Source organism: Gigantopelta aegis, unplaced genomic scaffold, assembly GCF_016097555.1.
Source record: "Gigantopelta aegis isolate Gae_Host unplaced genomic scaffold, Gae_host_genome ctg6970_pilon_pilon, whole genome shotgun sequence".
Lineage (NCBI taxonomy): Eukaryota > Metazoa > Mollusca > Gastropoda > Neomphalida > Peltospiridae > Gigantopelta > Gigantopelta aegis.
Window position 1 is genome coordinate 1 of NW_024535447.1, and position 12,958 is coordinate 12,958.

The 12,958-nt window shown below is 34.3% G+C and overlaps 1 protein-coding gene across 1 annotated transcript; it reads left to right on the forward strand.

Annotated features, from left to right (window-relative positions):
• Nucleotides 1-871: 871 nt before the first annotated feature.
• Nucleotides 872-11,732, forward strand: LOC121366749 (U4/U6 small nuclear ribonucleoprotein Prp31-like; the record flags this gene model as incomplete). The annotated part of the gene is made up of 5 exons (XM_041491074.1): nt 872-955; nt 9,226-9,417; nt 9,982-10,039; nt 10,877-10,960; nt 11,635-11,732. Coding segments are annotated over exons 2-5 (411 nt in total), but the record flags the coding sequence as incomplete, so codon positions are not given.
• Nucleotides 11,733-12,958: the final 1,226 nt, after the last annotated feature.

Here is a 12,958-nt window from a genome sequence, read left to right on the forward strand (position 1 = left end):
TGTCTAAACTGGTTCATAAACATGCAATAAAATATCAAATGTAGATATTATACAAAGTAATTAAAAAACTTACTTGGTCAAGTTCCTAATTATGGACAGTAGGTTAGAAATGTAATTTATTTACATTTGGCGACTACCTAACACTTGTATTAGTTGTTTTACACATAGCAAATATTTTATGTAGCATTTTCACTTACACAGATTTGAATGCAAAAAGGCATGTTATAAAACGAGGTCAATTCGAGGGGTTTTCCATACCATAAGCATGCGCACTTCGTTGTTTTCGTGTACGATCGTGGCTGCCAAATGACATGGCCAAACATCGGACACTTTTTTTGTTTAGGGGAATTTTCAGGTAAAGTAAGCTAATAATTAATCATTTATGACTTGAAAATTGTAGACAATAAATCAGATTATGTAAATTGTTAGCTATTTTGTACTTTGCATCATTTGATTGTGTATATGTACCTGAAATATTGGAGGTATCAAACACAAATTTGCCAGCTGTCAAATTCGATTTGACGAAAAGCTCAGTTCAAAATCCCTGAGGTCTTGCAAGATAGCAACTACGTCATACTTTTTTTTACAGAAAAAAATGCACAAAGACAATTGGTCTTTACTGTAATCATTTTTATTCATGAAAATTACAGAACTTGCACGTAACTAGCATTTAACTGGAACGTCCGAAGTTAGCACTACGTCCGAAATTAGGACAGTTTACCTAATAAAAAAGGCAAGCAACTAGGCCATCATCTAGGACGGAAGCGACCTTTAATATTCGAGGTCAACCAGGTCAACCAATGGGATATTTGTGTTAGTTATTTATTTACTTTTTGATTGGTTGACCTGAAAGGTTAAACTATATTTCCGTCCGAGATGGTCGGAGTTGCAAACCTTGTTCTTTTTATGGTCTTGAAGAAGCGCTTTTAATACTTGATTATATCAACGTCATAAGGTATTTTTCAAGAAGCATATTATGCAAATTAAGCTGTAAAATAATTTTTGTACTTATTTTTACATTTTTGTCGTATAGTTTCACGTTTTAAAATTTGCATTATGGGCGGGTGAAATCGTTCAAATCCTCACTTCGTTATGGGCCGGAAATAAAATGCGAACCAAAACGCGTAGGATAGGATGCTGTTAAAACAAAATAAAACAAAACAAAACTACTGAATGTGTGTCGGACATTAAAGGGGCATACCCTAGTTTTGAAACACTAAGGCATATTTTTCATTATTTGAGCCGTTTATGATCACTGAAATCAAACAATACTTATATTTTATTGTTTAGATTATCCATTTTCGTACAACCGAAGTGTTTCTGGTTATTCTAGTGTTTCTGATACCACAAAATGCATTTTCCATATTTTTACAAACGCACGAGCGTCTGAGAAGTAACTGTTACGAAGTCGCGTGTTAGTTTATTTGGAAGGGTATTTCAACGTCACAGACTCGTTTCACTGTGTTGTATCCAAATTTGTTATAGGTTTATAAATTAACCAAACTTAGTATCCATTTTTACGGGTTGAAACTAGAGTCTAGGTGAAAATTATGCCTTAGTGTTTAAAAACTAGGGTCTGTCCCTTTAAGGAGTGGCAGGGGTCTGCTATTTTATTTTAAAACTATTATATATTTATGGAACAGGATTTCGATCAAAGTGGCTAACTCAATGCAGTAACTTACGCTGAGTAACCACCGTATCATGTACTAGTGTCATTGGGAAATGGTTTATTTTCCTGTCATCAATTTACAACAAAAACAAAATGATATTAGACTGAAAATAAAACAAAATATAACTGTGTTAGGCTTGACAATTAGCACCAAAACACATAAAAGTTGTAAATATGTGGTTCTTGGGAGTTTATTTTGGGAATGTATCCTCAAGCTTTTCTATTGGTCGAATACTGAGGCAACCCTCTATCATAATGTCATTATTTGGTCACGTGATCGAAATTATAATGACGGGTCACATTGCATTGCTAGCTCTATTTGATTATAACTAAAACATTAAAGACATTTTCAAAGATTTCAAATAGATTAAAAGTATTGCAAATATTCTCGGGATGCTGGATGGTGTAACAGCATGATATAAAAATGTCCAACATTCATATTGTCACTATAGCCAATGAATATATATTTACGTTCATTCGCATGGTTATCGTCTGCTATTGTGTTTCCGGAAGAAAGAATGTTCACTCTGTCGCGTATGTTCAAAATACTTTGGGAAAATCTATATACTATTAGTTTAAACGAGTATGGTAATTAATTAAATACACTGGTCGAATACTGGGGTCACTGCCCTATGTAAATACTCGTTAAATGACAATAAAATTGTCATGTATAAAGAGAGTATAACTATGTGAAAATATCTCAAATTTACCCATTTTTATTTTTATATTGATGTTGATCATCACATTTTTTTGTTGCATTTACTATAGTTTGACACCCAATAGCCGATGTATTTTCGTGCTGGGGTGTCGTTAAACATTCATTCATTCATTCAAATTTACCAATATACAACAATTTAGAATGTTATTCATGTATAGGTTTATAGCATGATTGGGTTTATCAATCTATGTCAAGAGCCTGTGATGTATTTGTGTATCGTCAACGTACGTAACTGCGTTATGCTTTAAATTCCGTTCACTTTGTTTTCTCGTGCACGGTTCGCGCAATCAACATCCGATTTGTTGTCATCGGCATGTCGTTCATTTATGAGGTTTTTCTTCACAGTTCAGGAACATTTTCATAAACAATAAAGTTCAGAAAAGTAAGTATCTAAATACAAAACTTTACAAACCCCTAAAACCATTAATTTTACTAAGTCGTTTTTGTTTATTCCTTAAAATTACCGACATCGGGTCCACATGACTCATAGAAATTGACTTAAAATGGAGAAAGATGAATTAACATTCGGTGCGTGTCACATGACCTCACACGTGCCAGATCAACAAGGCCAAAACATTAAATTTTTACGATTTTTAAGACCCCTGTTGTTAGAATTTGTTTTCAATTATTACATTCGATCTGCAAAAGGTATGCTACATTTTTGTGCCTCTATTGTAATGAATAGTATTCATAATCCATTCATAATAATTGTAAATAATGTTTAGTGTATAAATTGTGTTGATTATGAATCAATTCATTTAAAAAATGATATTTTACAAACTATTCACTGGTATAAACGTAATGCCTATCGGTATCGACATCGAGTTTTAGCGATGTGTGTTGATAAAACGCGGACCGGACCAGAACGCTTGACAAATTGAACTTTTCCTTTTAAAAAAATATTAAACTAAGAGTTTGTCAACTGTGCATAGTTAAGAAACATATATTTTTTCAGGTAGTGACATTAAAAATGAAAAATGACGAACCGCACATGCGTGTCACGATACTTTTTGCAAACGCATGTGCCTGAACGCAGTTAGAAACGTCGCACTCTTTCCTGTTTACCCGAGGGTGTTTCACTTTTGTTTACTAGAATGGATTTATTTTACATCCACATTGTTGATTTTTTTGCGTTAATTGATTGCAATCTGTTTTGTTTCACATATCGTAGCTGAAAAATGTAGAATAATATTTCCGTAAATATCGTATTCGTGTTTTTGTCGTTAGGTGAACGCAGTTTGGGACGTCGATGGTAGGTATACTTTCTTTTCTTTTTTTTACATGCATGTATTAATTAAAACCAGATTTTATGTGTATGTATTTATGTATTTAAATACTGTCCCATCTTCATACAAAAAATGTTTTCTGTAAATAATTTCAGTGGTTTGACGTAAGAACAAAAGTAAAAGTGTTTTGAATGACCACATACCTGTGATAGTTTTTCTTGTACGTTCTGACGAAACTGATATGACGTCATATTGTTTACGTGTTAAACACATACGTCATTTCCGTTTCTGAAAACGGGGGGGGTCTTTTATATAGTAGGGATCGAAATTTTTGGTATATGTAAATACTCTTTAAATGACAATAACAATGTCATGTATAAAGAGACTATAAGCAAACTATTATGAAAATATCTCAAATTTACCAATATGCAACAGTTTAGAATGTTTTTCATGTATAGGTCTATAGCATGATGGGGTTTATCAATCTATGTCAAGTCACGTGTCTGTGATGTATTTCATATTTGTGTAGGTATACTTTTTTCACAAACATGTTGTAATTAAAACATGATTTTATGTGTATATATTATGTACATGTATTTAAATTCCGTCCCATCCTACAAAAATGTTTTCTGTAAATAATTTCAGTTTGGTTTGACGTAAGAAGAAAAGTAAAAAATATTTTGAATGACCCACATACCTTTAGATTTTCTTGTACGTTCTGACGAAACGGTGATGTGACGTCATATTGTTTGCGCGTTAAATACTTAAACACATACGTCATTTTGGTTTCTGAAAAGGGGGGGGGGTATTTACATTCCAGGTGGGCCGAGGGAGGGGGGGGGTTGCTGTTTTCCAACCAACACTAATGTCCAAGATCGCTCTAACTGAAGGGTAGTAGGATTTTAGGAGCGGATCTAACATTTTATAGTCTGTCCCATCCTTCTACAAAAACGTTGCTTTGTAAATAATATCAGTTTGGTTTGACGTAAGAAGAACAGTAAAAATGTTCTTAAATTTGTTTAAAAACATTACAATACTATTTTTGTGTGCAATTTAGAAAACAATCGGATCAGAAATAAATAACGTGTACATGTAGTGAATTCCATAGTTAGCTCGAGTCACCTCCAGCCCTCTACGTATTGATATGTTGTAGGGGAACATGGATGCAAAACGCCACGGACTGGTGTATCAAAGGCCGTGGTATGTGTTATCCTGTCTGTGGGATGGTGCATGGCCTATCCCTTACTAATAAAGGAAAAGATATAACGAAATGTTTGACATCCAGTAGCCGATTATTATAATCCATTGTACATCAATGTGCTCTAGTGGTGTCTCGTTAAACAAAACAAACTTCTTGATCAGGTTCGTCGGAAATATTTTTTAACGGGGGAGGGGGGTGGGGTTTTTTTTATCTATAATTTGAAAAGCAAAATTATGGTGTGTTGTTGTTGTTGTTGATGATGCTATTATTTAGGCCCGTATCCACCACACCCCAATCTAATTAAAATTAGCTCCACTATTACATGTGGATCTAACAGCAGCCAGTTGGAGCTCATGTCCAGCAATCAAAACCTTACTTGCAGAATCATGCCAGTGATTTAAAAATAATTTGAAAACATTCCGAATTATCCTGAGGGTATACATGTTTCGTGTAAATTACGAATGCCGTAAAACATGTTAATGAAAAACTGAAGACTGTTTTTTTTTTTTTTTTTTTTTTTTTTTTATAAATAAATAAATAATATTTAATGTAAAATTGAAGACTGATAACCCATCCCGTACGTATTGGTATGGTTCGCTGTACTGCGGCCACTAAAATAGACTCGCCCGATATTTTTAGAATTTGTATGCTCCCAAATAACTTTATAAAAGGCGAAGTGTGATTGGTCAATATTTAAATTATTATTTACAGACGAAATGTTACCTGGACATTGGAGACTACGCAGTGTTGTTAGCAATCCGATTAAAATTAGTTCTACTGGTCTAAATAAGGCATTCGTAATTCACATGAAACATATCGTATACCCTCAGGATAATTCGGAATATTTTCAAATTATTTTCAAATCACTGGCATGGTTCTGCAAGTAAGGTTTTGATTGGTGGACATGAGCTCCAACTGGCTGCTGTTAGATCCACATGTAATAGTGGAGTTAATTTTAATTAGATTGACCACACCCCACCCCTAAATTACTAGAGGTCCACATTTTTTTTCTATCAAATTTAGATATAACGTTACGTAAACGGTTTGTGATTACGTAACCGGTTTCTGTGTAGGTTTTTTGTTTCTGGTCACTGTTGGTCCCATCACGAGGAATACCGTTCTTCTTTGAATAAACACAAAGACAGAAGATGCTTGACGCAGTGATTAAGTTGCTCTATATTTGCATTTGCTGTATTTCATAGTTGATCTGTCATAATATATTTCATTGTTGTGATATCTGTTTCAAGCCATTTTTTTTCACATGGGTTTTTTTAAATTATATTTCATAGAAAACGTAGATATTTATTTTTTAGTGCACAAACTGATGCCATACTGTTTTCCATGTCATTTTAACTGAATATCAGTTCTTACACAAACCTGTTTTACTATTTTGTTGTTTTACAAGTGTCCACAATCAGTACAGTTTGTAGAAGAAAATATTGTCAGTCATATTTTTATTTTGAACTTACGTATTTTTGCATTAAACGAGATTAAATAAACCATTTATATTGTTTTATTTATAAGTTTACTCAAAATCGATACCTAATCTAATATGGGATAGGATCTTCGCCACACGAGTATGGGACTATGCACGAGAATAACCGATTGACAAGACAAACATTACGATTCCATCGGTTGCTATGTACTCGGTTATTTTCATGGCTATTTCACATGCATGGCGTCTCGGTTATTTTCATGGCTATTTCTCATACATGGTACTCGTATCGTGTGGCGTCTCCTTAACAGAGAATCAGTTTGCTGAGAAATGCTGAATTTTCGGGCACAGTCATGACCATAGCAACTGCCCTCTGCTTCGATCCTCACTCAGGAATGCAGTTATAAGTTTTTCTACATACTCCGTACATACTTCATGCGCAACTTCTTTGAAACCTCACAAAGGTTTCACTTTAGTACTGATAATTTTGAAGATGGATTGTTGCCTGAACATTGATTTATTACGTCACTGAAGCTTGCATTTACCTAATTATAATGTTTACAACTATATGGTTCTATGATAATGGTGCTCTGAAAGAAATATTAAAAATAGTGTATTAAAACTAAGCATTAGACGGTATATGTGATGGGCACCTCAGCTGCTAGCTCGATTACTCAGGCAGTAAGAAAGAAAGACCGACATTTGGACCGTTATAATGCTCCCTCGCGTGAGTTAGCATTATATCTGTCTAAATGCCCGCCTATATTCCCCTTACGGTCATAGAGTACTCGGGCTACTCATCTGCGTTGATTTGGGGTTTCCAACAAAAAATAAGGAAGTTACAAACAGCAGAATATGAACTCTCTTGGTTCGTGAAATCAGAAAATCGTTAACTTCCTGTTGTAAATTTTCTTTACGTTTTTAAAGAATTGGAAAGGTTTGTTATAAAATACTAAATAGAATAAATCGAAAAAGAAGGAACAGCATATTTAAAAAGGGAATGTACATATTCTTACATGAAATAAATGTGTGGAGTTCAATAATAATTTGTAATTAAAAGTAGGAGAGCAATTTATCATATTTGTTGGGGACCAGACAACTCGGACCGGGGGACAACTCGGCCCAGACATCTCGGCAACGGGGCCGAGTTGTCCTAGACAAATCGGCCCCGAGTTAATAGACTGATAGACGGGGCATATTACATGCGTGTTCAGTATGATAGTTGGCCATGTCGTAGTGTCGAAGTATTGTACTATAGTAATAATAATGCATTATACTGATAGATACCGCTAACTATATGGTCACCATTAAGAATGACAATTGTGTATGTCGTAGGCGCATATCGTAGTGTCGAATGGGTTTCTAGAAGTATTGTACTATAGAAATAACGCAAAAGACATCATTTGCCAAATTCCCACATTTATTACATTAAATACATACACACATATGTACGCAAAAAAAACAACAGTACACATATACATAAATAGTTATAATACAGAAATAAAACACCAATCACCAAAAGAACATAGAAATAAAACGTCCAACAAAAGATAAACGTCAGTGTTGTTACAACGATAAATAACTTTTGCATGTTTTTTCTGGGATCATCTCCAATGTTTAGGTCACCGACTGTAGAACAAAAACAAATTATTCGAACAGCGGAAACTATCTTCAAAGATAAATGGATCAGCAATTTATCAATTTAACAAAAAACAAATTCTTTTATCTCTGTGAGAATACTTTAATTTAAAAAACAACACTTGTTCAACAATATTGTTCAACAATAGACAAGATTGTCCATGTGCCGAGTTGTCTCTGGACTCCGGGCCGAGTTGTCTCGCGGTGGGCCAGGTTGTCTCAGAACTCTGGGCCGAGCTGTCTCGATGTGGGCCGAGTTGTCCTCCGGGCCGAGTTGTCTGGCATTCATATTTGTTATTATCATGACTTTATTATTATCATTAACAATGTGCGTCGGACTAATTTAAAGTTCTAATGACATTGGTATTGTTAACGACTACAATAAATTACTGTCCTGATTTTAAATTACCAATGACTTTACCTTTAAGCACTGGTGTCATGGTTAAGTCATCGGACATAGTACTGGGTTCGCAGCTCTGTACCGGCTCCCACCCAAAGCGAATTTTAACGACTCAGTGAGTAGGTGTAAGACCACTACACCGACTTTTATTTTACTAATAATTAATCACTAACCCACTGGAGATGTAGTCCTTATAGCTGGTGTGTGCCCAGGGCAGCATGCTTGAACCTTAATTGGATATAAGCACAGAAATAAGTATGAATAAATGAATTACCATTAGATTTCCTCCACATTTTGTCCAAACAGAAATCATAAAAAACCCATTTTAGTAACTAGATGGTAACCATGTCACCGATATCGATTATGCTGAGATCTTCTTGGACAAAAAGCATGTAATGTTTTTTGTCAGCTGCTGATTTGCATTATTATGTCATATACTCTCCAAGACGGGTGAAAACATGTGACATAATCTAACAATAACAATGACATGCGTTATGATATAAAGCAGTCATCTAGTTCATTTAAAATAAACCTCAGGCATAATGATAATGCCTGAGGCTTAGTTTAATGAACTAAGCAATCATCATAATGATAATGTCATATTATTATTAATTATGTCAGATACATTTCCACCCTATATGAAGAGAATTCCATAAAAAATAACATGGCAGGCGGCAGACAGTTACATGCTTTTTGTGGTAAGATTTAAGATGCATCACGATTGTACTACAATGAGTAATAGAGCTAGCTCTTGGTGAGCAAAACATTTCGCCAAATTGTCTATTAAACTTAAAACATTTGCAGAAATCGACAGTTATTTTATTAAAATATGTCAGTTATTATATGAAATTATTTCCTCAACTGCTTTGAAAATTCGCATTTGGCGAGTGCCAGAGGTAGTCCTGAGTAGTTAATGAGTGTTATAGTTTTGCCTTTAGTGTTTTCCGACTTGAGACGTCATGTCTTTGGCCGATGAGCTGCTGGCTGATCTCGAGGAAGGTGGAGAAGATGTTGAGCAGGATGAGGACGAAGTTCAGGCTGAGATCGCCAATGTTGAAGAGGTTACCATGGAGATGGACAAACAGTATTCATCAGTCAGCTGTGTGGCCAAACTGAGAGATAGCAAAGAGGTGATCATTTGTCTGATGATGGTGATGACAATGTTTTATCACCTTTATGTTTGTTTCTAGACTCAAATAATCTGCTCCATTCCTAAAAGGCTATATCATTTTTATTCTCAATTTTGGAGTAAAAAAATCCCAATCTGAATGTACATAATTCCAATTTTTTATTATTATATATATACAAAGGCAAATTTTTAAAACGATACGTAACACTTCACAAAAACCCTTTTCCTCCCACATGACATTTCACAATGCAAAATAGATATAATAATTTCAATAAATACAAACTGTACATGTATAGAGTTGCACATTTAAATTCTAACTGAGCTTAACAATATCTTTATTTAAAATTATACTGAAAATTCCCATTTTTTGTAAAACAACACTAAAATTCCCAAAGTCAAAGCCATGGGCATGAAGTCAAATTTTATAAATAAAACCCTGGATAATGATGACACAGGGCATTCACTGTGTTTCAGAGCAGAATTCAGACCTTTGAAAATTGCGCAAATGAACATAAATTTGTAAAAATGCAGAACACTTCATAAATGTGTTTTATTTTTATTTCAGCTTGCTAAGATCATGGCCAGTGTGCGAAAATATTCAAAGCAATCCAAGCGAGACAGTGGTAAGTACTAAGTAGATGTTAATAAATCATCATGTGCAGAATTATGTATTCATTTGATTTTGATTTTAGAAGACGATTTATGTTAGCTGTCAACACATACTATATGGCTGTATGCTTGTAAATGTCATAGGTCGGCTAGTAATTAAAACAAAAAATATATTAAAATTTGCTAAAATATTTAGGCGACATTCTATACAAATATCTGCATTGAAATGAGGTAATATATTGGTCTTTGATAAAAGACAATCATTTAAAGAATTTTCAAGTTTACTTTAAAAATTTACTCCTCGTATATTTGTCGTACATTTGTGTATTACTGTTTGACAGGTTTTCAACATAGCTAAATTAATGTTTTTTTTATTAATCTGACATACAAGTAAATATAAACATTTATTAACAATATACAGTCAAATGTCATTATTTCAACATAATTGTGTTACCTTATTAGCTCAGAATATCATGAAGTCGAAAAATTATAATCGTATGATATAATTTTTACTAAAAATTAGAATGCTTATCTCGAGACATTGATAACTCAAGCTTGTTGGCTCATTAACATCAATACTGTAAACCATTTAAAACAAATGAAGCCATGTAAATTTATAGGCATTCACACCCAACCTCGAATCACGAAAATGTATACACAGGCATTATTGTCATTGCAGATACCAACAGATTTTTAAATTCAAAATCTGCATATTGCCACTATGTGCAATGGTTTGATTTTGTGAAAAAATTAAGACATCATAATATTATTCTGGTTTACAGTACTTTGCTTTACTGTCTAATTTTACGTTTTATTACTGACATCTGACAATGACTGTAATTACATTTCAGTGTCGGGTCCTGTAGAGGCAGACCCCGAGTACATGCTGGTTGTCGCGGCCAACAACATGACTGTGGAGATTGACAATGAAATCAGTAAGTAACATGACTGTGGAGATTGACAATGAAATCAGTAAGTAACATTACTGTGGAGATTGACCATGAAATCAGTAAGTAACATGACTGTGGAGATTGACAAAGAAATCAGTAAGTAACATGACTGTGGAGATTGACAATGAAATCAGTAAGTAACATGACTGTGGAGATTGCCAAAGAAATCAGTAAGTAACATGACTGTGGAGATTGCCAAAGAAATCAGTAAGTAACATGACTGTGGAGATTGACAATGAAATCAGTAAGTCTTTGTCGTGCTCGGGTGTTGTTAAACATTCATTCATTTAGTTCAGACACTACTTGTTCTCACACTACTTGAATGTAGGACAGTGAAGACTGATAATGACAATGAATAATGGTGAAACAGATATTAAAAGGCAATGTCATGAACAAAATATATTAACTAAAGATAAATAGTTTCAATTAAGTGTCTTTTCCAATAGAGGAATGAGAACAGGTGTTGCCACAGACATGTGAGGCAAAGTTTTATACACATGCTTCAATCTCTTTGCATTATATAATTAGCTGTGGAAATATATGACATGCTTAAATATTAAACATCAGACAATACAGGGCTTTAGATAAATTAATAGTTGCTTCTACTTGTGAGTTGTAGTTGTTCTGTTCCTTTCATATTTACACAAATATATTTTCAGATGTAATCCACAAGTTTGCTCGAGATCTGTATTCCAAACGGTTTCCAGAATTAGAATCATTGGTACAGACGCCCATGGAATACATATACACAGTGAAGGTATTCCATAAAAAAATATGTTTTCAAACAGCATTACATTAATTAGTAGTAAATTAGCGATATGTACATTGTGCTGGGCTTAAAAACTATTTCGGTTAGTTTAGGGAATGAATGATACATGTAACCCCTGTGCACACTTTATAAACAACATGATAAAACAACATTAAATAATACACTAAATAGAAGATTCTCAAATTATTTATCTAAAGTGGTCTTCTTTACATTTATCTGACGCCATATAACCGTAAATAAAATGTGTTTAGTGCATCTGTAAATAAAACAGTTCCTTCCTTTTTTACCGGCCTCAGTGGCGTCGTGGCAGGCCATCGGTCTACAGGCTGGTAGGTACTGGGTTCGGATCCCAGTCGAGGCATGGGATTTTTAATCCAGATACCAACTCCAAACTCTGAGTGAGTGCTCCGCAAGGCTCAATGGGTAGGTGTAAACCACTTGCACCGACCAGTGATCCATAACTGGTTCAACAAAGGCCATGGTTTGTGCTATCCTGCCTGTGGGAAGCGCAAATAAAAGATCCCTTGCTGCTAATCAGAAAGAGTAGCCAATGTAGTGGTCATAGTGGGTTTCCTCTCAAAATCTGTGTGGTCCATAACCATGTCTGACACCATATAACCGTAAATAAAATGTGTTGAGTGCGTCGTTTGTAACAGACATCATGCTCTCATGCAAAGTTACTATAATCTCACACTTTTTGTAAAAATAAAAATATTTTATAATCATGGTTTATATTTTAGTGCTGAATGGAATTATATGCAGGTTTCTGAATTTGTTACCTATGAATAATAATACAGCATACTGAACTTACCCTCTGTTCAATACCAACAATCACTCGCAGGTGCTACCGATGACCGACTTGTATGGTTTAACATTAACCGTATTAATTAGTAAAACTTGCACTCGCTCGATTTTCATTTTGGACAAATAACAACAAAAAACTTTGCCCTGGACCTGACCAAGAGCCTGCAGTCCCTGGACCCTGACTTCTAATTTTCTCACGCCTAACAATTGCAAGGGCCATACTTAGTATAAAATAATTGGGAGGGGGAGGGGCACTAACACTAATTTAGGACCCATTATCCTTGTCATCCCATCCACCAAATAGGAATGCTCGGTAGTAAAATAATTTGTAATCTCATTTATTTACCACAGTTACCTCCCTTACCTTGATTAGTAAGAGGGATTATTATTATTTATTTACATCTTTTCAT